This window comes from Coregonus lavaretus (genome assembly GCF_964263955.1).
Source record: "Coregonus lavaretus genome assembly, chromosome: 21".
NCBI lineage: Eukaryota > Metazoa > Chordata > Actinopteri > Salmoniformes > Salmonidae > Coregonus > Coregonus lavaretus.
In genome coordinates this window covers 10,427,085-10,454,814 of record NC_140008.1, presented here as the reverse complement: position 1 = coordinate 10,454,814, position 27,730 = coordinate 10,427,085, and the positions used below count along the sequence as shown (strand labels likewise).

Below are 27,730 nucleotides of genomic sequence, written 5' to 3'. Positions count from 1 at the left end.
TAATGGTCCGTTTGAGTGTCATTCTGACGTTTTTAAAATACATAACACTTATTTAATTGTATTTATTTTACAAATATACACATAGGCCTACAATCATATTAATTGTATTTTATTTTATTGAAATATTTGCTCTCTGAACAAGCTCATCTCAAAGCCTCTTTCTCTAGCACCAAAATTGGAATACGTCGTGACGTCAAGCGTAATTTCAGCCCGTCCCCTTTTGGTGAATGGAGAATCCGCTATCCAATTGTGGCAGTCGAAAACAGCAACATTGTTTCCTTGTGTAGAGAATGGGTCTCAGTAACCCGATAAATTACTAAAGAAATGCTTAGATTAAGATAACATTGATACGCTCTCTAAGTCACCTAGTGCGGTGACTTATTGGTGAAGACATGGAAAAACAACCGAGGTTATTGGCATCCCAACTCCTCCTGAAAAACAGAGTCTTCGAAGTATTGTTAAACCGTGTGATTCTGACATGGAAAGAGATTCCGGCCAATAAAAAACGCGTTTCAGGCAGTATACATCACCCGTTCAAAGTCGGTAAGTGTCAAAAGATAAACTGGGTATTAAGTGCAAAGATATATGCTACTAATATATTCCGACTGAGACATCTAGGGACAGATAGGTGATTTATAGCCTATAGTATGTTCTCTTTGTTGGATATATTCGCTATCCACATTCGCGTAAACACGTAACGTGCGCATTCACAATTCTCTGGATCTTAGTCTCAAAATATATAAATGTTTTGTTGCCTGCCCCTAACCTTTTTGCTGATGAAAGACAATACATTATTGTTATTGTCAACGAATGACATGGTATGTTAAAGCCTAAATTAGGCGTAGATGTAAAGGGCACTCTATAGGCCTATCTGAAACAGACAACAAGGACAGTTTAGTGCAGTCTTTTGTTTTTATTTTATAGATGCATTTGTATCATAGCAGCGAGACTATCCATTGCCCAGAACTTAGTTTTGAAAGCAAGCCAATTCTGAGTTGTTGAATGTTTGACAGCTGGGCCGCGGAATGCGGCGGCGGCCCTGGCTTGGGTAGATTCACTATGTCGGGTCAATTGGATGTTACGCGTTTTGTTCTTGGAGTTTGCAATCACCTCATACGGTAGGCCTAATAACCGCTATAGCGCTTGCACGGTAGCCTTCATGTTGTCAGTCTATTCCCACTGCATTTAAACGCACAAAGCATCATACTTATAGGCTGTTCATTATGTGTTAGTCTTTATTATAGGCTAATTAGATTAAACGTTATTTATTGATGAAATTGTAATTATAGCCTACTAGGTTACATGAGCCAACATGTCTGAATGGTAGATGCCACATAGGCTGCGTTTACTTACACAGGCAGCCCAATTCGGAGCTTTGTTTCCACTAATTGGTCTTTTGACCCTAAACATCAGATATTTTCACTTAGATATTTTTCAGGTCAAAAGACCAATTAGTGAAAAGAGATCAGAATTGGGCTGCCTGTGTAAACGCAGCCATAGTACCACATCCCTTGTCACCCAAGATTCAGATGAGGAGCAAACATAGAGACAGAAGACTCCTCTTTGTGTCTGTGACATTATAGTGTCTAACAACATGGCCAGTGCCATTAAGGCTATCTCCATTTTAAAGTAGTCATTTTTCTTCTTCATGATTGGCTGATCCGTCCAGATGACCTGATTGGACATGACTCCAACAGGGTCACCAGGAGAGATCATGAAGTGGAAGACCCACCCAGTTGACTACATGGTGGAAGCCCTCAATGGCGCTGCCCATGCTAATATGGCCTTTTAGTCTCTATCATTCTCTATGGGAGCATAACATATCCACATGGTGACGTATGGAATGTGTTTATGTTTGACATTTGAGTCATTTAGCAGACGCTCTTATCCAGAGTGACTTACAGAAGCAATTAGGGTTAAATGCCTTGCTCAAGGGTACATCGACAAAGGTTTCACCTAGTCGGCTCAAGGATTTTAACCAGCGACCTTTCGGTTACTGGCTCAATGCTCTTAACCGCTAGGCTACCTGCCAGCACTGTTCAACTCAGTATGGTCTGTTGAATTGAATGTGGCTTTAGGCCTACCTCCCATGAAAGCAGGCCTAAATGGAAATTGACTCTACTAAATGCCTTTTGGATATTCAAAGCGTCTTGTTGTGGTGAATTCAAAAGCATAGCCTACATTAGAGATATGAGGGAAGAAAGCGGGTCCACGCTCCTTATGGTCAATGATAGGCCTCGTTGAATCTATAGGAACCCACAGACAATTATGTCGTCAAACAATTTAGCTTTCCGAGTCAAGAAATCAACAATATAACATGTTTGATGCTAATTTGGATATTTAATAACATATATAGAAAATGTTGAAGGAATTGTATGAGTTTATCCCATAGTCTGATAGCAGCCTCGTTTATTATTTATTAATACCCTTGAAGTAGCTCGAACAGTATCACCTTTTCAGTTTAGCCGATCGTTTTCACAGTTTGAGTTGCACTCTTTTCTGCGGCCTAATTCTGAAGTAGACCATGTGCCATTCAGATTCTCTCATTCTAACAATGGACAGGACACCCTCATCAAAAGCAAACATGCCCATCACTTTCACTGTCAAGAGATGGAGGAAGGCCTAGCACGGGTCTTCCACAATGTAGTTCCTGGCAAATGTTTCCATCAGATGTTTTTGTAATGTTTCAAACAGTCCAATGCAAACATGGGAGCCCATCTATATTCGTATAATGATGAACAGTGAACACTGAATCAGAGCGCAGAAGGGCATTCACTCATGATGTCACTCACTACACTATGATGGATAAGGGCCTGCTGTTCTGTTGACATTTTCCCACTGCTTGCTTGGCACTTTGACATTTCCATGGAGGGCTAATGCTAGCTAGTCTGATTTGGTGTCCTGCATGGCAGGCCCATGACCTACCAAGGGTTTGAATTTCTCCCACTCCTCATCACCCAACCCACCTCTCTTTCTGTGGCTGTTATTAGCCAAACCAGTACACTAGTTGCACAACTAGGAAAGATCCGGCTAGTGTTTTGAGTGGCATAGGAAAACAGTGACTTGTATTTTCCAGAGCAGCTCCATACAATATGGCTTGTACAGTATGTTGTGTTGACCTACCCTTGTTGCGAGGAGCTAATGCAGTCGAGTTATGTTCAATAAGTCATTGGGGTCAACCTTGGGGTTCAGTTTGAACAACAGGGGTATAAGGAGGAAAGTCATGAAGAATGGCTGAATGTGTGTGGTGTGTCAGTATATAGATTATCAAGAGTATCTTCAAACATTCCAAATATCAATCGTATTGATCTTCTCATTCAATTGAGAAACTGTCAAATGAGAACATATGGTTTAGGTTCAAACTAGGTAGGAAGGCCTTGATGAGTACAGTTTGTCTGTGATGACTCAGGCTGGTATTCAGCTAAAGCAGCTTGTAAACCTTTTTATTGTATGTCTCGCGCTAACGGAAGTCGGTAAACATCGGTATTTACAGACCTTTTTATTCATAGCTCGGCTTATTCTGTGACTATGCAGTTGTCCATTGTCAGACTTGTATGATGTACTCTGAGTATACCAAACATTAGGAACACCTTCCTAATATTGCGTTGCATCCCCCCCCCGAATGGCACACATACACAATCCATGTCTCAAGGCTTAAAAATCATTCTTTAACTTGTCTCCTCCCCTTCATCTACACTGATTGAAGTAGTTTTAACAGGTGACATCAATAAGGGATCATAGCTTTCACCTGGTCAGTCTGTCATGGAAAGAACAGGTGTTCTTAATGTTTTGTATACTCCGTGTTTATCACCAGAAAAATGGTTTTGCATATTAATAAACCATGACCCAAGGAGTTGATAACAACATGGGCCAACTAAGTATCTGAGAATCAAGTGTGTTATGTAGCATTTAGGCCTGGGATCAAATATGGTATGACTAACCTAAAATAACCATTATAATGTCCTCGGCTACAAATGACCAATAGTGTACATTCAGCAGGCCAATGTTAAGATCTATATATCTTACAGTGACATTGTTATAGCTGTAAGTTGTCATACCAAAATGAAATTATCCTGTCATACTTATGTAATGGCTTCCCATGTGGACAGTATATCTGCCTAGAGATAAAACAGATTAGTGACCTCCCTGTATCGTGTTAGTTCATTTGGATGCCTGCTATCTGCCATCTTTCATCTTGAGGCTGTCAAAGGTCTCTTCATTTATTTCAGAATGGATGGGCTTTGGAGTCGAGCCTATTCATTTCAGGAGCTGAAAAAATACCATTAAATTCTGAGATATCTGAAGGACAAAAGTCCTGAAAATGAGCAATCACAAGCAGCGTTGTTAAAATAATCATCTCTCCAGATGAAAGGGTAATAGAGTCTTTGATAAAATAACATTATTTATTTTTTCTTAGACTTAAAGGGTAAAATAATTTCTACGCATTTCTTATAAGATTATTATTTTCCATTCTCTAGCTGAAAGGGATCAAATGACGCAAGACCTTATCTCGGAGTAGAAATTGCTTGATCGAACGCTGGCTCCACTACTGTCTTCAGTGCCAAAATCTGCTGCATCTGAGAGAAACGTACGTTGAACTAAGACAGAGGAAGAGGTAAAGAGAGATGCCCAACTCTGCTGAATATTTTTTATATATATATATTTTTGGCCCACCAAGCAAGGAGTTTTTGTATGGAGGTCAATGAGTGTCGAATTTGGGCAACAAAGAAATGAATGGCTTATTTGCTACGTGAGGTTTATTTGATTGAATAGACGTTTCATAATAAGTAGGACACATAACATCCCTGCAACTTTGAGGAAAAACACTTATCGGAGTTGTCTCAAGATGGATATGCATATTCATGGTATGAGTCTAGTAGCATAGCATCTCTCCATTGAATACAGTCGGTTGACGTCAACAACCCTCATCGAATATTGAAAAAAAGTATTTAAATAATTAATTTATCCACCAATTCAAAGAAAGGATAGGCGGGAGCTAGACAGCCCGCTGTGACACTTTGTGGACAACGACTCACATTGTTAGGGCGTAGAGACACGTATTTTGTCAGTATATCCATAACCTTTGACTAAGAGAAGAGAAACGCTCTAAGAGAAACACTTGTTGAACTTTGAACTCCCCTGGCTAAATTGTGAAGCAAGCCAATGTAGGACCTTTTAAAGGTTTCATTCTGCTGAAGAGATACAGTATGTCAATATTGCTGTGTGAAAAAAGTGTTTGCTCATCTTGATGCAAACCACAATAACTCCACTGTTCCCATTCCAGGTTTCTGTTTTCCTAAGTTCCTGCACCGAGGCAAAGGAGAGTCAGGTAGGAGGAGCACTCTTACCACAATGTGGTCAAAGAGTTGGGCTACATACAGTGAGCTCCAAAAGTGTTGGGACAGTGACACATTAGTTTTTGTTTTGGCTCTGTACTCCAGCACTTTGGATTTGAAATTATACAATGACTGAGGTTAAAGTGCAGACTGTCTGCTTTAATTTGAGGGTATTTTCATCCATATCGGGTGAACTTTATGTACATAGTCCCCCCATTGTATGGGACCAAAAGTATTTGGACAAATTCACTTATGTGTATTAAAGTAGTCAAAAGTTTAGTATTTTTTTCCATATTCCTAGCACACAATAATTACATCGAGAGTCACTATTATTGTAAATAAGAATATAATGTTTCTAAACACTTCTACATTCATGTGGATGCTACCATGGTTATAGATAGTCCTGAATGAGTCGTGAATAAAGATGAGTGAGAAAGTTGGACACATTACAATAACAAGGTTAGCATTTTTTGAGGAGGTTGATATTTATGCCTCTAACTTTCTCATCAATATTCACGATTCATTCAGGATTATCCATAGTCATGTTAGCATCAACATTAATGTAGTGTTTAGAAACATATTCTATTCTTATTTACAACAAAAGTGTCTCCAAAATAACACAATACATTATTTACTATTCATTTCTATTGGGCACAACATAATCTGAAACACAACCAAAACAAACAGCAAATACAACCAACAAGTTTGTAGCATGACAAGCTTGATGTCATCATTTGTTCTAGGAATATGGGGCCATATAAGTGAATTCATCCCAATACCTTTGGTCTCCTAAAATAGGGGGACAATGTACAAAAAGTATTGTAATGTCTAGATGATTTACCCGATATGGATGAAAATACCCTCAAATTAAAGCTGACAGTCTGCATCATTTGTATAATTTTGAAATCCAAAGTGCTGGAGTACAGAGCCAAAACAACAAAAAATTTGTCACTGTCCCAATACTTTTGGAGCTCACTGTACGTCCACTAGAGTGACTAGTTTGAAATGATTTTGCCAGCTGTATTTGATGGGGTTCCCTTTGTCAATCAATGTTCCTCTATCTCTGATCAGATTTAGAAGACAGAAAAGTTGGAGAGATTAAATGAAACCCATTTGCTATGAGGTTGGCTAAACTTGAAATCTATATATTAGCTGGCTACTCACTAGCACGTGGGCTTGTGCTTGAGAGATTGTTTATGAGACCGATGTTAATTATTAGTGAATATGCATTATGCATGGTTCTGTTGAAATTTGTAACAAAAAGGGCATTTTTAAATACAGACCTGAAAGCCAGATAAGTGATTATTGCAAAAAAGCAGGTACAACTATTTTGATCAAATAATTAAATGATTAGTGGGTCTTATGGTTATGGAAGGCATATATTCAGCCTAAGTATAATTTCACAAGCTCATTCGATTATTGCTGACTGTTTTAAATGCAGTATATTTGGCCATTTAATTGTACAACAAAGCTTATTTAGAGAACATTTTTTTTAAATCGAGATATATATTGTGAATCGCCAATAAGTTCGAAAAAATCGAGACATGAGTTTTAGGCCATATCGCCCAGCCCTAGAGGAGATGCATTGTAAATGTGTGTTCTGTGTAGTGTAATATACACTGCTCAAAAAAATAAAGGGAACACTTAAACAACACAATGTAACTCTAAGTCAATCACACTTCTGTGAAATCAAACTGTCCACTTAGGAAGCAACACTGATTGACAATAAATGTCACATGCTGTTGTGCAAATGGAATATACAACAGGTGGAAATTATAGGCAATTAGCAAGACACCCCCAATAAAGGACTGGTTTTGCAGGTGGTGACCACAGACCACTTCTCAGTTCCTATGCTTCCTGGCTGATGTTTTGGTCACTTTTGAATGCTGGCGGTGCTTTCACTCTAGTGGTAGCATGAGACGGAGTCTACAACCCACACAAGTGGCTCAGGTAGTGCAGCTCATCCAGGATGGCACATCAATGCGAGCTGTGGCAAGAAGGTTTGCTGTGTCTGTCAGCGTAGTGTCCAGAGCATGGAGGCGCTACCAGGAGACAGGCCAGTACATCAGGAGACGTGGAGGAGGGCAACAACCCAGCAGCAGGACTGCTACCTCCGCCTTTGTACAAGGAGGTGCAGGAGGAGCACTGCCAGAGCCCTGCAAAATGACCTCCAGCAGGCCACATGTGCATGTGTCTGCTCAAACGGTCAGAAACAGACTCCATGAGGGTGGTATGAGGGCCCGACATCCACAGGTGGGGGTTGTGCTTACAGCCCAACACCGTGCAGGATGTTTGGCATTTGCCAGAGAACACCAAGATTGACAAATTTGCTACTGGCGCCCTGTGCTCTTCACAGATGAAAGCAGGTTCACACTGAGCACATGTGACAGACATGACAGAGTCTGGAGATGCCGTGGAGAACGTTCTGCTGCCTGCAACATCCTCCAGCATGACCGGTGGGTCAGTCATGGTGTGGGGTGGCATTTCTTTGGGGGCCGCACAGCCCTCCATGTGCTCGCCAGAGGTAGCCTGACTGCCATTAGGTACCGAGATGAGATCCTCAGACCCCTTGTGAGACCATATGCTGGTGCGGTTGGCCCTGTGTTCCTTCTAATGCAAGACAATGCTAGACCTCATGTGGCTGGAGTGTGTCAGCAGTTCCTGCAAGAGGAAGGCATTGATGCTATGGACTGGCCCGCCCGTTCCCCAGACCTGAATCCAATTGAGCACATCTGGGACATCATGTCTCGCTCCATCCACCATGCCACGTTGCACCACAGACTGTCCAGGAGTTGGCGGATGCTTTACTCCAGGTCTGGGAGGAGATCCCTCAGGAGACCATCCGCCACCTCACCAGGAGCATGCCCAGGCGTTGTAGGGGGGTCATACAGGCACGTGGAGGCCACACACACCACTGAGCCTCATTTTGACTTGTTTTAAGGACATTACATCAAAGTTGGATCAGCCTGTAGTCTGGTTTTCCACTTTAATGTTGAGGGTGACTCCAAATCCAGACCTCCATGGGTTGATAAATTTGATTTCCATTGATCATTTTTGTGTGATTTTGTTGTCAGCACATTCAACTATGTAAAGAAAAAAGTATTTAATAAGATTATTTAATTCATTCAGATCTAGGATGTGTTATTTTAGTGTTCCCTTTATTTTTTTGAGCAGTGTATTTTTTGCTATGTCTTCTAACTTGGAATCATTGGATCTGGGGGTGGACATTGAGGTTGAATGCTCATGACTTAAAAATGAGCTGATGCTTTGCAGTGCAGTGTTTTCACAATACCAGAATTTTGACTTCGATACCAGGTTTAGTATCACAATACTCAATACCATCATGATACCACAGCAATCGTTGTGCATCTTTTGAGTTCAATATCATGACATTTTGAATTTCTTTACATCAAAATTTTTCAGAGACAGCCATGTATACATTACTGAATCAATTATACAATCATGCAATCAATTTGACTTTGTTTTTACCAACTACATATATAACGGTAATAATTTATTTGAATGGTAAATCTCTATTGATAAATTGGGTAAATAGGTGTGTGCATGCATTGAGTTATTGAGCTTGTTTTGGCTGATTTTTAAGGGGCTACAGATGACAAACAATTTGTTTCCCTTCCATTTAGGACTTATTTTAGGGTACTGATCAACAACATTTGCATTGAAGTAGCTTCTTTTATAAAAATGTGCGCTGTCTCTTTAACCAGTAACGACGTCATTTGCAAGGCAGTCAGTTCGCTGATAATCTTTGGTAGAGATGTGAGAGAGAACGAATAAGTGAATGAATAAAGTTTGTGGTGGCAGTCAGCTTTGAAATCGGCATATTTTACGTTATGGTTTGCATATTATCATAAACAAAGTGCTAGGCTAGTACCGAAAGTAAAACTTTTTTTTTTATTACTGTAGTGTTTTTCATGTTCTAGCATTGAAAAAGTACTGAAGTTTCGGTATACCGTGGAACACTAATGCAGTGTATGTTTAACAGCTACAATTTGCTGAGTCATCACATTTGATGTATGGTTTTCATTTGGCCTCTCCGTACCTCCACCGAGGTAGCAATGCCATCTGTTGTTAACAACCGGTAGCAAACAGAACAATGAAACTCATGTTTCCTGTTGCCAATTTGCTTCATATCACATTTTTATTGGTTGTGTACACTTAGTTTGCAGATGTTATCGCACGTGCAGCGAAATGCTTGTGTTTCCAGCTCCAACAGTGCAGTATATCTAACAATACAAATCGATACACACAAATCCAAAAAAGAAAGAAATTAAGAAATATCAGAATGAGCAGTGTGTTTATGTATGTGTGTGTGTGTGTGTGTGTGTGTGTGTGTATATATATATATATATATACACACACACACACACACACAACACACACACACACAGTGGGGGAAAAAAGTATTTAGTCAGCCACCAATTGTGCAAATTCGCCCCATATTTTTTTCTCATTTTGTCTGTCATAGTTGACGTGTACCTATGATGAAAATTACAGGCCTCTCTCATCTTTTTAAGTGGGAGAACTTGCACAATTGGTGGTTGACTAACTTTTTTTCCCCCACTGTATATATATGTGTGTGTGTGTGTGTGTGTATATATATGTATATATGTGTGCGTGTGTACAAAACATTAGGAACACCTGCTCTTTTCATGACAGACTGACCAGGTGAAAGCTATGATCCCTTATTGATGTCAATTGTTAAATCCACTTTAATCAGTGTAGATGACGGGTAGGAGACAGGTTAAAGAATAATTTGTAAGCCTTGACAATTGAGACATAGATTGTGTATGTATGCCATTCAGAGAGTGAATGTGCAAGACAAAATATTTAAGTGCTTTTGAATGGGGTATGGTAGTAGGTGCCAGATGCGCTGGTTTGAGTGTGTCAAGAATTGCAATGCTGCTGGGTTTTTCACGCTCAACAGTTTCCCGTGTGTATCGACAATGGTCCATCACCCAAAGGACATCCAGCCAACTTGACACAACTGTGGGAAGTATTGTAGTCAATGTGGGCCAGCATCCATGTGGAATGAATTGAGGCTTTTCTGAGGGCAAAATGGGGTGCAACTCAATATTAGGAAGGTGTTCCATCTCTCAACCCGCTCTACTGCAGCCCTGTTGAAGAGGATGGGGCGTGCTCGCCCCCCACCCATTTCCTGTTGTCCACCATCAGCTCCTTGGTCTTACTGACATTGAGGGAGAGGTTGTTGTCCCGGCACCACACTGCCAGGTCACCTTCTCCCTGTCTCATCGTCGCCGGTGATCAGGCCTACCACTGAGGTGTCGTCAGCAAAATTGACAATGGTGTTGGAGTCATGCGTGGCCATGCAGTCGTGAGTGAACAGGGAGTACAGGATGGGACGAAGCACACACCCCTGTGGGGACCCCATGTTGAGGGTCAGAGTGGCGTAGGTGATGTTTCCATCCTCACCACCTGGGGTCGGCCCGTCAGGAAGTCCAGGATCCAGTTGCAGAGGGAGTTGTTCAGTCCCAGGGTCCTAAGCTTGGTGACGAGCTTGGAGGGGACAATCATGTTGAACGCTGAGCTGTCGTCAATGAACAGCATTCTCACATACAGTTGAAGTCGGAAGTTTACATACACTTAGGTTGGAGTCATTAAAACTTGTTTTTCAACCACTCCACAAATTTCTTGTTAACAAACTATAGTTTTGGCAAGTCGGTTAGGACATCTACTTTGAGTATGACACAAGTAATATTTCCAACAATTGTTTACAGACAGATTATTTCACTTATAATTCACTGTATCACAATTCCGGTGGGTCAGAAGTTTAAATACACTAAGTTGACTGTGCCTTTAAACAGCTTGGAAAATTCCAGAAAATGATGTCATGGCTTTATAAGTTTCTGATAGGCTAATTGACATCATTTGAGTCAATTGGAGGTGTACCTGTGGATGTATTTCAAGGCCTACCTTCAAACTCAGTGCCTCTTTGCTTGACATCATGGGCAAATCAAAAGAAATCAGCCAAGACCTTAGAAAATAAATTGCAGACCTCCACAAGTCTGGTTCATCCTTGGGAGCAATTTCCAAACGCCTGAAGGTACCACGTTCATCTGTACAAACAATAGTACGCAAGTATAAACACCATGGGACCACGCAGCCGTCATACCGCTCAGGAAGGAGACGTGTTCTGTCTCCTAGAGATGAACGTACTTTGGTGCGAAAAGTGCAAATCAATCCCAGAACAACAGCAAAGGACCTTGTGAAGATGCTGGAGGAAACAGGTACAAAAGTATCTATATCCACAGTAAAACTAGTCCTACATCGACATAAACTGAAAGGCCACTCAGCAAGGAAGAAGCCACTTCTCCAAAACCGCCATAAAAAAGCCAGACTACGGTTTGCAACTGCACATGGGGACAAAGATCATACTTTTTGGAGAAATGTCCTCTGGTCTGATGAAACAAATAAAGAACTGTTTGGCCATAATGACCATCGTTATGTTTGGAGGAAAAAGGGGGTGCCTTGCAAGCCGAAGAACATCATCCCAACCGTGAAGCACGGGGGTGGCAGCATCATAATATGCCATTTAGCAGACGCTTTTATCCAAAGCGACTTACAGTCATGCGTGCATACATTTTTTTTTGTGTATGGGTGGTCCCGGGGATCGAACCCACTACCTTGGCGTTACAAGCGCCGTGCTCTACCAGCTGAGCTACAGAGGACCACATCATGCTGTGGGGGTGCTTTGCTGCAGGAGGGACTGGTGCACTTCACAAAATAGATGGCATCATGAGGAAGGAAAATGATGTGGATATATTGAAGCAACATCTCAAGACATCAGACAGGAAGTTAAAGCTTGGTCGCAAATGGGTCTTCCAAATGGACAATGACCCCAAGCATACTTCCAAAGTTGTGGCAAAATGGCTTAAGGACAACAAATTCAAGGTATTGGAGTGGCCATCACAAAGCCCTGTCCTCTAGAGAACATTTGTGGGCAGAACTGAAAAAGCGTGTGCGAGCAAGGAGACATACAAACCTGACTGTTACACCAGCTCTGTCAGGAGGAATGGGCCTAAATTCACCCAACTTATTGTGGGAAACTTGTGGAAGGCTACCTGAAACGTTTGACCCAAGTTAAACAATTTAAAGGCAATGCTACCAAATACTAATTGAGTGTATGTAAACTTTTGACCCACTGGGAATGTGATGAAAGAAATAAAAGCTGAAATAAATAATTCTCTCTACTATTATTCTGACATTTCACATTCTTAAAATAAAGTGGTGATCCTAACTGACCTAAGACAGGGAATTTTTACTAGGATTAAATGTCAGGAATTGTGAAAAACAGAGTTTTTAAATGTAAATAATAATAATAATATGCCATTTAGCAGACGCTTTTATCCAAAGCGACTTACAGTCATGCGTGCATACATTTTTACGTATGGGTGGTCCCGGGGATCGAACCCACTACCCTGGCGTTACAAGCGCCATGCTCTACCAATTGAGCTACAGAGGACCACGTATTTGGCTAAGGTGTATGTAAACTTCTGACTTCAACTGTATGAGAGGAGTAGTGCAAGATATGTAAACGATAATAATGTTTACATAGTGTTCAATTTCTTAAAGTGGCCAGTGATTTCAATAGGCAGCAGCAGCCTCTAATGTGCTAGTGATTGCTATTTAACAGTCTGATGGCCATGAGATAGAAGCTGTTTTTCATTCTCTCGGTCCCAGCTTTGATGCACCTGTACTGACCTCACCTTCTGGATGATAGCGGGGTGAACAGGCAGTGGCTCGGGTGGTTGATGTCCTTGATGATCTTAAGTAACAGCCTACCTGTTGGCTCTTAGTCGCTGTAGCCTTTCCTTGCCTTTAACTTTTAATTCCATCTTCCATTGATTTAGATATCTCTTAACTTTTGCCACACTGAGGCTCTATGACTGTAGCCTGTTGGCGCTTTCATGCCTTATGATTGGCCAACAACAAACTACACGTGCCACTCTCCTGAAAAGCAACAGCAGCAGCATAAATTATACAAGCGCTCGCTCTCACGCTCTCTCTCTCTCCCTGCAGCAGTCTCGTATGGGTCCTTCTGTACATGTCAGTTAAAATTACACATACCCAAGAGTAAGACCCATCATCATCAGATCCGACCCAGACCGTGACATTAGTTAGAATTCTGGATCCGGACCCTCTCGGGTATTCGGGTACAGGTGGATCCGTGAAGACCTCTACCTCAACTTGTTGAGCCAAGTCACTGCACAATACCTCTCCTCCAAGTCAATGCAGCATACCTCTCCTCCAATACACTGCAGCATACCTCTCCTCCAAGACACTGCAGCATACCTCTCCTCCAAGACACTGCACCATACCTCTCCTCCAAGACACTGCACCATACCTCTCCTCCAAGACACTGCACCATACCTCTCCTCCAAGTCACTGCACCATACCTCTCCTCTGTAGTGGCCTTTATTTACCCTCCTTAGCCAATGGGGTTGTTGGCACCTCCAGAAATGGTGGTCTTTTATCAAAGACTATATGACAATGTCACAGTAGGGACATGTCATTAACATGAACATGTGTATGGTTGAGAGGGATGAGGCAAAAGAGATGGCAAATAGGTCTGGCTGTACAACCAATTGGCAAATGTACTGCAAATTGAGATATAATTTGACTAAACTGAATACTCTGAAACAAAGATGAATGACAAAGAATTATAGTAAAAAGCTTTGGAGCACCTTAAATGGAATTTTGGGCAAAAAGGCAAACTCTGCTCCTTCATTAATTGAATCAGATGGCTCATTCATCACAAAACCCACTGATATTGACAACTACTTTAATGATTTTTTTCATTGGCATGATTAGAAAACTTAGGCATGACAAGCCAGCAACAAACGCTGACACTACACATCCAAGTATATCTGACCAAATTATGAAAGACGAGCATTGTAATTTTGAATTACGTAAAGTAAGTGTGGAAGAGGTGAATGTTTTTGTCTGTCTATCAACAATGACAAGCCACTGTGGTCTGACAACTTGGATGGAAATTTACTGAGGATAATAGCGGACGATATTGCCACTCCTATTTGCCATATCTTCAATTTAAGCCTACTAAAAAGTGTTTGCCCTCAGGCCTGGAGGGAAGCAAAAGTTATTCACCTACCTAAGAATAGTAAAGCCCCCTTAACATCTTAAGGATCTGACCCTTTTTTTCAATTGTTGCTTAAAATGACATACCCAAATCTAACTGCCTGTAGCTCAGGACCTCAAGGATATGCATATTCTTGATACCATTTGAAAGGAAACACTTTGAAGTTTGTGGAAATGTGAAATTAATGTAGGAGCATATAACATATTAGATCTGGTAAAAGATAATACAAACAAAAAACATGCGTTTTCTATTTGTATCTTTTTTCATCAATGCAAGAGAAAGGCCACAATATAATATTGCAGTTTAGGCACAATTTAGATTTTGGCCACTAGATGGCCGCAATGTGTGTGTGCAAAGTTTCAGATTGATCCAGTGAAGCATTGCAATACTGGACTATTTTGTATCAAGTCTTCCCAAATGTGCCGAATTGGTCAATTGATACATTTTCAAGTACATAACTATAGAGAACATACAAAAAGGATATGGTAATACATAATGTAAGTTTACACACTCTCAGGAATGTCATACATGATGGATCATTAGCCTATACACTAATTTTCACACATCTAGATGGCCGGGCGGGGTGGGTGTGAAATCAGAGACAGCAAGGGTTCAAACTGTGGAACCCAGTTCCTACATTTGAATATAAAAATGGATTTTATCAAACAAAACTATGTTACATTTTATCTCTGGGACCCGCAGGATGACAAATCAGAGCAAGATTACTGAATGTAAGTACATTATTTACCTTCAGAGGTGAATGTATCAAACCAGTTGCCATGATAATTTTGTTGTTGTTGTGTACTCTCCTCAAACAATAGCATGGTATTTTTTCACTCTAATAGCTACTGTAAATTGGACAGTGCCGTTAGATTAACAATAATTTAAGTGTTCTGCCCATATAAGACATATCTATGTCCTGGAAAGTTTGCTGTTTCTTACAACAGTCATGCTAATCACATTAGCACACGTTAGCTCAACCGTCCCATATACAGAACACTGATCCCGTAGAGGTTAACTGGCTCAAATAGCCAACCAATCAGCCTGTTACCAACCCTTAGTACACTTTTGGTAAAAATGGTGTTTGACCAGATACAATGCTATTTTACAGTAAACAAATTGACAACAGAATTTCAGCACGCATATTGGCAAGGACATTCAACAAGCACAGCACTTACACAAATGACTGATGATTGGCTGAGAGAAATTGGTGATAAAAAGATTGGGGGGGCTGTTTTGTTAGACTTTTGACATTATCAATCATAGTCTGCTGCTGGAAAAATGTGTGTGTTATGGCTTTACACCCCCTGCTATATTGTGGATAAAGAGTTACCTGTCTAAAAGAACAGAGGGTGTTCTTTAATGGAAGCGCCTCCAACAAAATCCAGGTAGAATCAGGAATTCCCCAGGGCAGCTGTCTAGGCCCCTTACTTTTTTCAATCTTTACTAACGACAGGCCACTGGCTTTGAGTAAAGCCAGTGTGTCTATGTATGCGGATGACTCAACACTATACATGTCAGCTACCACAGTGACTGAAATGACAGCAACACTTAACAAAGAGCTGCAGTTAGTTTCAGAATGGGTGGCATGGAATAAGTTCGTCCTAAATATTTCAAAAGCATTGTATTTGGGACAAATCATTCACTAAACCCTAAACCTCAACTAAATCTTGTAATGGAAAATGTGGAAATTGAGCAAGTTGAGGAGACTAAACTGCTTGGAGTAACCCTGGATTGTAAACTGTCATGGTCAAAACATATTGATACAACATTAGCTAGGATGGGTAGAAGTCTGTATAATAAAGCGCTGCTCTGCATTCTTAACAGCACTATCAACAAGGCAGGTCCTACAGGCCCTAGTTTTGTCGCACCTGGACTACTGTTCAGTCGTGTGGTCAGGTGCCACAAAGAGGGACAAAGTGGAGGAGAGATTGACTTCATCACTACTTGTATTTCTACTGAGCTGTTTGTTTGAACTACTGGCACACAGCTCGGACACCGATGCATACCCCACAAGACATGCCACTAGAGGTCTCTTCACAATACCCAAGTCCAGAACAGACTATGGGAGGTGCACAGTACTACATAGAGTCATGACTACATGGAACTCTATTCCACATCAAGTAACTCATGCCAGCAGTAAAATTAGATTTAAAAAACAGATCATGGAACAGTGGGGACTGTGAAGCAACGCAAACATAGACACATGCAAACAAACACACGATTACATACGCACTATACACACATGTACACATGGATTTTGTGTTATAGATATGTGGTAGTATAGTAGAGGCCTGAGGGCACACACTTAATATGTTGTGAAATCTTTTATGAATGTATTGTAATGTTTTTAAAATGTATAACTGCCTTAATTTTGCTGGACCCCAAGAAGAGTAGCTGCTGCCAAGGCAGCAGCTAATGGGGATCCATAATAAATACAAATACAAATGGATCATAGACGGGTCGTAGACAGGTCTTGGTAGCTGAAAAGTGACTTCTCAGTCGACACACAAACTGCATTCGAGGTCAGCTTGATGGGTTGGGGTATGCAGTTAGATAGCAGGCAGAAATAAAACAGTATTTTATTATAATGTCACTCTTATGGCCTCTGTATGGTGCCACACCAGGCCATTGTATATGCATTAATGATTGATCAGCACAGAAGTAATTCATTCTTCCCTGATTTCCTATAGAGCTTTTATAGAACTGCACTGGCACAAAATCTAAATGAATTCAGACTCGGATCATGATAATGACTTCAGGAAAAGGGTGGTAATAACAGGCACCATTAGTGTAGGAGTTGCCCTAACAATATGGTATTGGTCTATAGTGATAGATTTAATCTTTCTCCAAATGAGCTCCCCTTCCATTATCCATCAGTAGTGCTTTCTATGGCAGGAGTGGTCAACAGCTATACAACACTAATGGTTCTCCCCCTCCCTGCCTTCTCTCAGCCCAATACTAGCTCCACCCTAATGCTGAAATCAAACCGTTAATAGTCCATTAAAGCTCCAATCTCATCACATTAACTTTATTAGCATGAAGCTATCCAAGCTGTAATTGATACAGCCAGCCAAGTTTGGTTGGGTAGGTCAAAAAGGGCTTGAGATCCTGGCACCATAGTTCTCTCTCTCTGTGTGTGTGTGTGTGTGTGTGTGTGTGTGTGTGTGTTTGCTTTCCCTTTCTCCAAGAAATGAATGTATAAAGGATAAACCTCTGGTTCCTACCACATTGTGACAGATTGATTTGGTGTGTTTAACAGGTACCAGCCACAGCGTGTCCGTGTCTGAGATCCTAGCAGTCCGGGAGCTCGATGTGGACGGCGGGACGAAAGATGATGGCAGGTGGCAGAAAATGCCCCAGAAACTGACTGAGGCCTATCCATATGCATTCACAGGTAGGAGTTGTTGGTAATCTAGAGCAATCTACAGATATTGGATTCAATATATAGGGTGTTCACCCATAAAATGTTGAATTAATTCAAGGTTTATACAAGTATGTCCATTCAATAGAGAATTGCATCAGAAAAACGATAGTCCAAGCCCCATGTCTCTACCATATACAGAGCCTTCAGAAAGTATTCATAACCCTTGACTTATTCCACATTTTGTTTTTACAGCCTGAATTCAAAATAGATTAAAATAAAAACAAATCTCACCCATCTACACACAATTCCCCATAATGGCAAAATGAAAACATGTTTTTAGAAATTGTTGCAAAATAAATAAAAATGAAATGCATAGATCTCATTTACATAAGTATTCACACCCCTCAGTCAGTACTTTGTAGAAGCACCTTTGGCAGCAATTACAGCTATGAGCCTTTCTGGGTAAGTCTCTTAAGCGCTTTCCACACCTGGATTGTGCAACATTTGCCCATTTATTCATTTTTTTTTAAATCTTCAAGCTCTGTCAAATTGATTGTTGAACATTGCTAGAGAACCATTTTCAGGTCTTGCCATAGATTTTCAAGTAGCTTTATGTCAAATCCGTAACTCGGCCACTCAGGAACATTAACTGTCTTATTGGTAAGCAACTCCATTATACATTTGGCATTGTGTTTTAGGTTATTGTCCTGCTAAAAGGTGAATTCATCTCCCAGTGTCTGGTGGAAAGGAGACTGAACCAGGTTTTCCTCTAGGATTTTGCCTGTGCTTAGCTCCGTTTCTTATTTTATCCTGAAAAACTCCCCAGTCCTTGACGATACAAGCATACCCATAACATGCTATGCTTGAAAATACGGAGAGTGCTACTCCGTAATGGGTTGTATTGGATTTGTCCAAAACATAACACTTTGTATTCAGGACAAGAAGTTAATTGCTTTGCTACTTTTTTTGCAGTATTACTTTAGTGCCTTGTTGCGAACAGGATGCTTGTTTTGGAATGTTTGTATTCTGTACAGGCTTCCTTCTTTTCACTCTGTTAATTAGGTTAGTATTGTGGAGTAACTACAATGTTGTTGACCCCATCCTCAGTTTTCTCCTATCACAGCCATTAAACTCTGCCAACTGTTTTAAAGTCACCATTGGCCTTATGGTGAAATCCCTGAGTGGTTTCCTTCCTCTCCGGCAACTGAGTTAGGAAGGACGCCTGTATCTTTGTAGTGTCTGGGTGTATTGATATACCATCCAAAGTGTAATTAACTTCACCATGCTCAAAATCTAATCCAATGTCAGCTTTTTTTTTTTTTACCCATCTATCAATAGTTGCCCTTCTTTGCAAAGCATTGGAAAACCTTTCATGGTCTTTGTGGTTTGTGGTTGTATCTGTTTGTTTGAAATTCACTGCTCGACTTAGGGACCTTACAGATAATTGTATGTGTGGGGTACAGAGATGAGGTAGTCATTTAAAAAAATAATGTTAAACACTATTATTGCACACAGTGAGTCCACGTAACTTATTATGTGACTTGTTAAGCAAATGTTTCCTCCTGAACTTATTTAGGCTTGCAATAACAAAGAGGTTGAATACATATTGACTCAATACATTTCAGCTTTTCATTTTGTATTAATTTTTTAACATAAAAAAAACCATAGTTCCACTTTGACATTATAGGGTATTGTGTGTAGGCCAGGGACAAAAAAAATCTACACAGGCACGATCAAAAAGTAGAACTCAGTAGCCCGGCTCCGCGGCAGAACGGCGCTAACATCAACTGACAAGCAAGTTCGTTAGTGAAAACATGCTTTTTCTAAATGAAATCCGCAGAATACAAAACAAAATAGGGACTAAGTATATATTAATTTACAATGCTGACTGAATTTCAATATCCACCCTCCGAAGACAATCTGTTCCTGTTTTCATTCTCTATTTCTGATTCTCTCTTTAAATCACCATAGAAACAGCCCTTTTTAACGTAGATTGATCGCCAATATAGCCAATGAAAGCCAAGGATCTGTAGGTGAAAATTATGAGGGTATCAAGTTGATTTTGATTGGTCCAACCCATGCAAACACCTCCAAATGGTACCACCTCCCAACCCCAAATATTGAAGAGATACTACCAAAAGTGGCGTGGTCAAGTATATTAAGGTTATAATATCGTAGCGAACAATCTAATGATTCATTCTTTGTGATTTATAATGACATGGGGCAAAGAAAACAACGTTTGAACTTTACTTTCGTAGCACCCTCTTGAATTGCCCTGTTTTTCTCTATATTCTAGAGCAGTGAGTGAATGCCCTACAATATGGTAGATGATACTGCAAGGTAAATCTGTTTTGTTAAGCCTCTGTACCCTGTCATCCCTTTGTGTCCCTCTTCCACAGTGTCTTATGTGGAGAGAGTGCGGCAGCACCGCTGGCGGTGTAGTGACGTCACCTTCCACTGTCCAGAGGGGGCGCTGTGTCAGCAGTGGGTCCAGACCATCAGAGAGCAGCTCGCAGCACTGAGTATGGCTGAGTATTACTGACACTGACTATGCTTTGTGAAGTCTGGTTGCAAGGCTAACTCAGAAATGAGTATGGCCGTCATTCTGTGCAGATACTCAGTAGTGCTGAGCGATTAACCGTCATTTCATATTTTTTCCGGTCATTAAACAACTAATTGACCGTCTGTTCAATTACTTGAATTCCATCTATTTTTTTAATTAAATTTTTATGTGAGCCCAGCGTGCCATTTTTCTAGAGAGAAATCAAATAATTCACAACAGAAATCAAGTCAACTATGTGGGATGCTGGGCTGAAGGGAGTTGTCGTTTTCATTAAGCAAATATTCAACCTAGTTCAGCTCAGAAATGTGGTAATTAACTACAATCCCATAATCCATTGCGCCAGTTTTTTTCAGTTTCGGACGGAGACCAGAGAGGTCACCAAAATATGTCCAAAATAAGCCCAATGTGTTTCTATGGGCTTATTTTGGACCTAAAATTGTCGCCTGCCTTCCTGCCTTTGTGACAATGACTCCCATTGTTAGGGCAGAAACATAATTATATACAGATCTATGGACGGATAAATTTTTACGTCTGCTACGTTAGGTTAGATACACACAGACCGCATGAGAGAGGAATGTACACAACGCTGAGAGGGACAGAGACCGTTCGTGAAAGTATGCCTTATCTACTTTGAAGAACTAGTAAAATGATTTCATCAGACCGGTCTGCAGCATAGGCTACCTAAATAGGATGACTCAAAGACAGTACAGTATGGAGAGCACAGAGATAACGTTAGGTTTGGCTGACTGCTACTGCTTGAGATGAGATGATGACTTTAAGGAATGAAAAATAAATAATAAAGTCATCAAATAAAAACTAAGTACAGTGGGGGAAAAAAAGGATTTAGTCAGCCACCAATTGTGCAAGTTCTCCCACTTAAAAAGATGAGAGAGGCCTGTAATTTTCACCATAGGTACACGTCAACTATGACAGACAAACTGAGAAAAAAAATCCAGAAAATCACATTGTAGGATATTTTATGAATTTATTTGCAAGTTAAGGTGGAAAATAAGTATTTGGTCAATAACAAATGTTTCTCAATACTTTGTTATATACCCTTTGTTGGCAATGACACAGGTCAAACGTTTTCTGTAAGTCTTCACAAGGTTTTCACACACTGTTGCTGGTATTTTGGCCCATTCCTCTATGCAGATCTCCTCTAGAGCAGTGATGTTTTGGGGCTGTCGCTGGGCAACACGGACTTTCAACTCCCTCCAAAGATTTTCTATGGGGTTGAGATCTGGAGACTGGCTAGGCCACTCCAGGACCTTGAAATGCTTCTTACGAAGCCACTCCTACGTTGAGATCTTGCGTGGAGCCCCAGATCGAGGGAGATTATCAGTGGTCTTGTATGTCTTCCATTTCCTAATAATTGCTCCCACAGTTGATTTCTTCAAACCAAGCTGCTTACCTATTGCAGATTCAGTCTTCCCAGCCTGGTGCAGGTCTACAATTTTGTTTCTGGTGTCCTTTGACAGCTCTTTGGTCTTGGCCATAGTGGAGTTTGGAGTGTGACTGTTTGAGGTTGTGGACAGGTGTCTTTTATACTGATAACAAGTTCAAACAGGTGCCATTAATACAGGTAAAGAGTGGAGGACAGAGGAGCCTCTTAAAGAAGTTGTTACAGGTCTGTGAGAGCCAGAAATCTTGCTTGTTTGTAAGTGACCATATACTTATTTTCCACCATAATTTGCAAATAAATTCATTAAAAATCCTACAATGTGATTTTCTGGATTTCTTTTTCTCAATTTGTCTGTCATAGTCGACATGTACCTATGATGAAAATTACAGGCCTCTCTCATCTTTAAGTGGGAGAACTTGCACAATTGGTGGCTGACTAAATACTTTTTTTCCCCACTGTAATATACACAACTGAAATATTGTATTGTTTCATAGTAATTTCCTATTTTTCTATTGATGTCTACCCAATGTAGACCTGGCAGAGACAATGGAATATTTTCAATGTTTTTGCAATTGAATGCTCACTATTAATGTATTTCATATTTTTTTAAATGATTGAAATCGAAAACCGTGATAATGTTTTCAATAATTGAACCGAAACCGAACCGACCTCAAAAAGCACTAATTGTTCAACACTTACTCAGCCTACAGCCTACAATTGATCTGGAAAATACAATAACATCTTTCACTTGACTTTTTGCAGCCAGCAGACCCAAGCATTTGCTGGTGTACATCAACCCTTATGGGGGCAAGCAGCAAGGCAAGCGTATTTATGAGCAGAAAGTCGCGCCTCTCTTCGCCTGTGCCTCCATCTCCACGGACGTGATTGGTGAGTTCCTGCCAAAGACATTAAACTTGCTTTAATAAAAGATGAGTCTTTATGGGCCAAGTAAAAATTGTTCACTGTAGGCAAATGGACACAAGCTCTCTCAGGCCGCACAGGAATATGACATCATTTACGGCCGCCATCCATCATCCCAGTTCCTTAATGGAACGGATGATGTCGATGAATGCTGGATTCCCCTTCCATCCGGTTTACTTCTCAGACTACAGAAAGACTGTTTACATTTGTAACTGTGGAATTTCAAAGTCCAAATTTTGACTAATTGTATTTAACTATACAGCTGCTTGGGTTGATATCAAAGATATTGATACAGTATTTGAGCAATTGTGTAAAAAAGAAAAGAAGAATCTAAGGTGGATGTGAAAATGTTTGCACATGAAATCAAACTATTCCTTTGGCTACAAATTATTACAATGTCTAACGATTAGAGAAGATTAAATGCTACTTTAGGGCTACTTTGGGACTTCTTTATGGAAAATGCTTAGTCGATATATTGCTCCAAGCGAGTGAATGATTACTCCCAAAGTCCAAAATATCGATTTATGCTACATATTAGGAAAACATCAAGCAATATAAATTAGTCAATTGTAAACCTGTTCAAGTTGACTTTTCAAGTGTATCCCATCTACAGGAAGCACTTGAAAGTCAAATGTGAAGCATGTTGAGACTTCTAACTCTTTCCTGGTCATTTGTTGTCATAGTTACAGAGCATGCCAATCATGCCAGGGACCACTTGAGGACAGAGGCGGAGTTAAAGCAATATGATGGGTGAGTCGAGGGTGGAGATGTTCTCAATGTCATTGTCGCTACAATAATCAAAGGTCTGTTTTAAAGACCTCTTTGTAGTCTGGTTTTCAGCCCAACCGTCACTAAATCATATTCAACCAATCATAGTTGAACTAAAAACACCCCGGGTCAAGTATATTCCTCTCAAACAAAAAGATCAGTTTTGTTGTTGTTCTGACCTCTGTGTGTTACATGACCTTTGACCTCTATGCAGAGTGGTGTGTGTGGGCGGGGACGGCATGTTCAGCGAGATAGTTCATGGCCTGGTCTTTCGAGCACAGAAGGATAACGGAGTGGACCAGAACAGCCCGGAGGAGAAGCTAGTACCCTGTACTCTCCGCATCGGCATTATACCCGCAGGTTAGTCAACACCCAACACACACATTCACAAGCACATGCATGGACACATTCTATACACGCCATCTGCAAGCATACATACTTTTTTTTTCTCGGTGTCTTGACAATATATAACTGTGTTGATTTCACATTCCATTTTTCCATCTTACACACACGTGTATACACACGCACCATGGCCGTGATTCAGAGTTTTTGTAGTCAGAAACAGAACGTATCAATGTCTTGTTTTGTGTGGTATCCAGGTTCGACGGACTGCATCTGCTATGCAACTGTCGGCATCAACGACCCTGTGACCTCAGCCTTACACATCATAGTGGGTCAGTGCATTTATCCACATTGAAATATTGGCAGCACTTCTAATTAAATTGCCTTTAAAAAAAAAAATGGAGTGTAACTGACCTTTTTATACAGCATAAGCATTCTTTATCACTGTTCCAGGTCATTCCTGGAGCTTTATTGTGAGTAGAAATGTGTGTCATGTTTTTCACTTCCATGTTATCGCTATGGTACACTCAGCTGACCAACAAGTGACAGCCGTGACCTACTGATTCAAAGGTTTAGAGATAAGAGGAAACTGCTGGAGGTGCGCGGGTGTGTGTGAGTGTGTGAGTAGGTGGGTGTGTGTGTGTGCGGGTGTGTTCAGGCATTGGTGTGTGTTTCATAGTAAAAGCACGTATTGTGTGCCATCACACCTCTGCCTCTGTAGGACACTGTACCCCACAGTATCTGTGGAGGATCACTCATACTAGACTTTGGGTGCGTGTCTTCACAGGAGACTCCCAGCCAATGGACGTGTGCTCGGTCCATCACAACAACACATTCCTGAGGTACTCAGTCTCCCTGCTTGGATACGGTTTCTACGGCGACGTGCTGGCAGACAGCGTGAGGAAACGATGGATGGGACCAGCCAGATATGACTTTTCCGGTAGGTCAGAAGAGTTAGCTTTAGCTTTTTTAGGAAATACCACCACTGGGTACAGTTGCGGTAGACTGTTGCCATTGCTAATAATAAAGGCCATGCCGTTGTTTGTGCAGGTTTTAAGACTTTTCTGACACATCACCACTATGAAGGGGTTGTGTCTTTTCTACCAGCAACTGACACACTGGGAACACCAGGAGACCAGACCAGGTGTAGAGCTGGGTATGTCAGACTGTACTCTTACAACCTGTCCAATGATACACACAACCTGTTATGTACTTTAGTATTACATGTTTGTCTAGATGGTGCAAAGGAGAGATTGTTCACTTTGCTAGCAAACTCCATTGTCCCATCCTCACTCCATTCCTGCGTTCCAGGTGCTTCATATGCCAGCACGACGGGCAGCTGTATACAGAGGATTCCCCAGAGAAATGCAAGACTGCTCCAGATGTCTCAGACAGTGGTAAGCACAGTATCTCTGCCTGAACACCCAAATGACCTCAACTCCACACGCCATGGGTCTCTACTGAAACCTACACAATGTATTTACCACAAAGCACCAACCTGTTTCTGCTCTATCCCAGAAAATGAAGGGGGGTGGGGGGTGATCAGAGGGAAGTTCCTGGCCATCAACGCGGCCAGTATGAGCTGTGCCTGTCCCCGTAGCCCCAAGGGCCTGTCCCCCGCCGCCCACCTCGCTGACGGCACCACCGACCTCATCCTTGTACGCAAGTGCTCCCGATTCAACTTCCTGCGCCACCTGCTACGCCACACCAGCAAAGACGACCAGGTAACCACACTGGTCGTCTGCAATGGTGTCTTGATTTCTGTGGGTACTCCAACCCAGGTCCATAGGAGTGGTTGCATGAGATGGTTAACTCGCTAATTCCCTGTATCAGGGATTTCACTTTCTCACTTCTGTTCCTCTCCCCTTCAGTTTGACACGACCTTCTGTTCCTCTCCCCTTCAGTTTGACATGACCTTCTGTTCCTCTCCCCTTCAGTTTGACACGACCTTCTGTCCCTCTCCCCTTCAGTTTGACATGACCTTCTGTCCCTCTCCCCTTCAGTTTGACATGACCTTCTGTTCCTCTCCCCTTCAGTATGACACGACCTTCTGTCCCTCTCCCCTTCAGTTTGACATGACCTTCTGTCCCTCTCCCCTTCAGTTTGACATGACCTTCTGTCCCTCTCCCCTTCAGTTTGACACGACCTTCTGTCCCTCTCCCCTTCAGTTTGACACGACCTTCTGTCCCTCTCCCCTTCAGTTTGACACGACCTTCTGTCCCTCTCCCCTTCAGTTTGACATGACCTTCTGTCCCTCTCCCCTTCAGTTTGACACGACCTTCTGTCCCTCTCCCCTTCAGTTTGACACGACCTTCTGTCCCTCTCCCCTTCAGTTTGACATGACCTTCTGTCCCTCTCCCCTTCAGTTTGACATGACCTTCTGTCCCTCTCCCCTTCAGTTTGACATGACCTTCTGTCCCTCTCCCCTTCAGTTTGACATGACCTTCTGTCCCTCTCCCCTTCAGTTTGACACGACCTTCTGTCCCTCTCCCCTTCAGTTTGACATGACCTTCTGTCCCTCTCCCCTTCAGTTTGACATGACCTTTGTAGAGGTGCACCGTGTGCGGCGCTTCCGCTTCACGCCATGCCAGAACGACTCAGAGCTAGACCTGAGGGAGAACGGCAAGCAGCTCTTCAGCCAGATCTGCCACCCTGCCTATAGCAGCTGGAACTGTGACGGCGAGATCCTCCCCCACGCTGCCATCGAAGTCGGGTACGCACCCCCCTATATGTAGAAATATAACCCACTTCTGAAAGTTTGTCTGCACTGTGCTATTTTCAACATTTGAATTTAATTCATGCCTTTGTTTTTCCCTGACAATGTTTTCTTTGTCTTCTGCCCTTCCAGAGTCCACTGCCAGTTGATCAAGCTGTTTGCGCGAGGGATCGAAGAGCAGTCTTTGTTTGAGGACCTCGCCCACCCGTGTGCACTATAGATCCCCTCCTCCCTCCGCTGCCCTACCCTATCGAAGTCACTGGAACAGTCCTACTGCGTTTCAAATGCTCCCACTGCTGTCGCTTCCTTAGCCCTGTGCACTACATTTATCTGATGTACTTGTAGGTTTTTCAGACATTTTTTGTTTTCTGGGGCCATTTTGGAGGTCACAAGTTCACAGGTCAAGGAGTGCTGGTGCTGGCACATTTACAGAGAGGTTCAGCTATTTACTAATAGTGAAGAAGAAATCATGAAAACCTTTTCCCCCCTTTCTGCTATCCTTTTGCAATAGAGAGATGTTAACCTAGCACTTAAAGTGCTGTTCAACAGTTGTACAACTCCCTTTTGCATGTGTTTGAATGTATTCTGCTCCAAATGATGAACAGTTACAAAGCTTTGTTTGTTTATTTATCCATTTGGAGAAAACCAATATTAAAGGATGTTGCTAGCTGCTTGCCTTGTTGGAATTATTTCCCTGCACATTAAAAGCATGAATTTGAATACATTTGTGTGGATGATAGGATATTGGATGAACCAGAGCACTTTCTATGGGTACCAGATGTCAGCTAGCCTGTCACCTTAATGTGGTAATGTAACATTGAAACAAACCATCACTAAATCTGATGGCACAAACACATGTCCTATATAGCTACAGTATACCACCAGACTGGCTAGAGTCACACTGAAAACTCAATGTAGAGTATCAACACAGTTTATGCACTGAAACATGTGACTTGGTAGCATTAAAATAGACGCAGCAGTCTAATTTTTTACCAGGCAATTTCTGACATTGCTGCGATGTCATTCCATGTTAATATGCTGTGGTGTCTGAGGTTGCTGTCAGAAAAGTGTTGTGTATTTGTTGCACTCGCAGTGCTTGGTGTCCTGCGTATCATATTGCCTTCTGCACACACTGTTCTGGGTGTCGTTTCCCCTGCACTGGCAATCTGGTCTTGCTGC

At 41.5% G+C, this 27,730-nt stretch overlaps 1 protein-coding gene across 1 annotated transcript; it reads left to right on the top strand.

The window, feature by feature from the left end:
- Window positions 1-214: 214 nt before the first annotated feature.
- On the top strand, window positions 215-27,222 carry LOC311148895 (ceramide kinase-like). The gene is made up of 14 exons (XM_084185908.1): window positions 215-543; window positions 5,285-5,329; window positions 17,735-17,869; window positions 20,239-20,361; window positions 22,567-22,692; window positions 23,409-23,475; window positions 23,708-23,853; window positions 24,093-24,167; window positions 24,623-24,775; window positions 24,886-24,991; window positions 25,147-25,232; window positions 25,354-25,559; window positions 26,367-26,548; window positions 26,684-27,222. Exons 1-14 carry the CDS (start codon window positions 393-395, stop codon window positions 26,769-26,771), a joined length of 1,689 nt encoding a protein of 562 aa, XP_084042034.1. The 5' UTR covers window positions 215-392; the 3' UTR covers window positions 26,772-27,222.
- The last annotated feature ends 508 nt before the right edge of the window (window positions 27,223-27,730 follow it).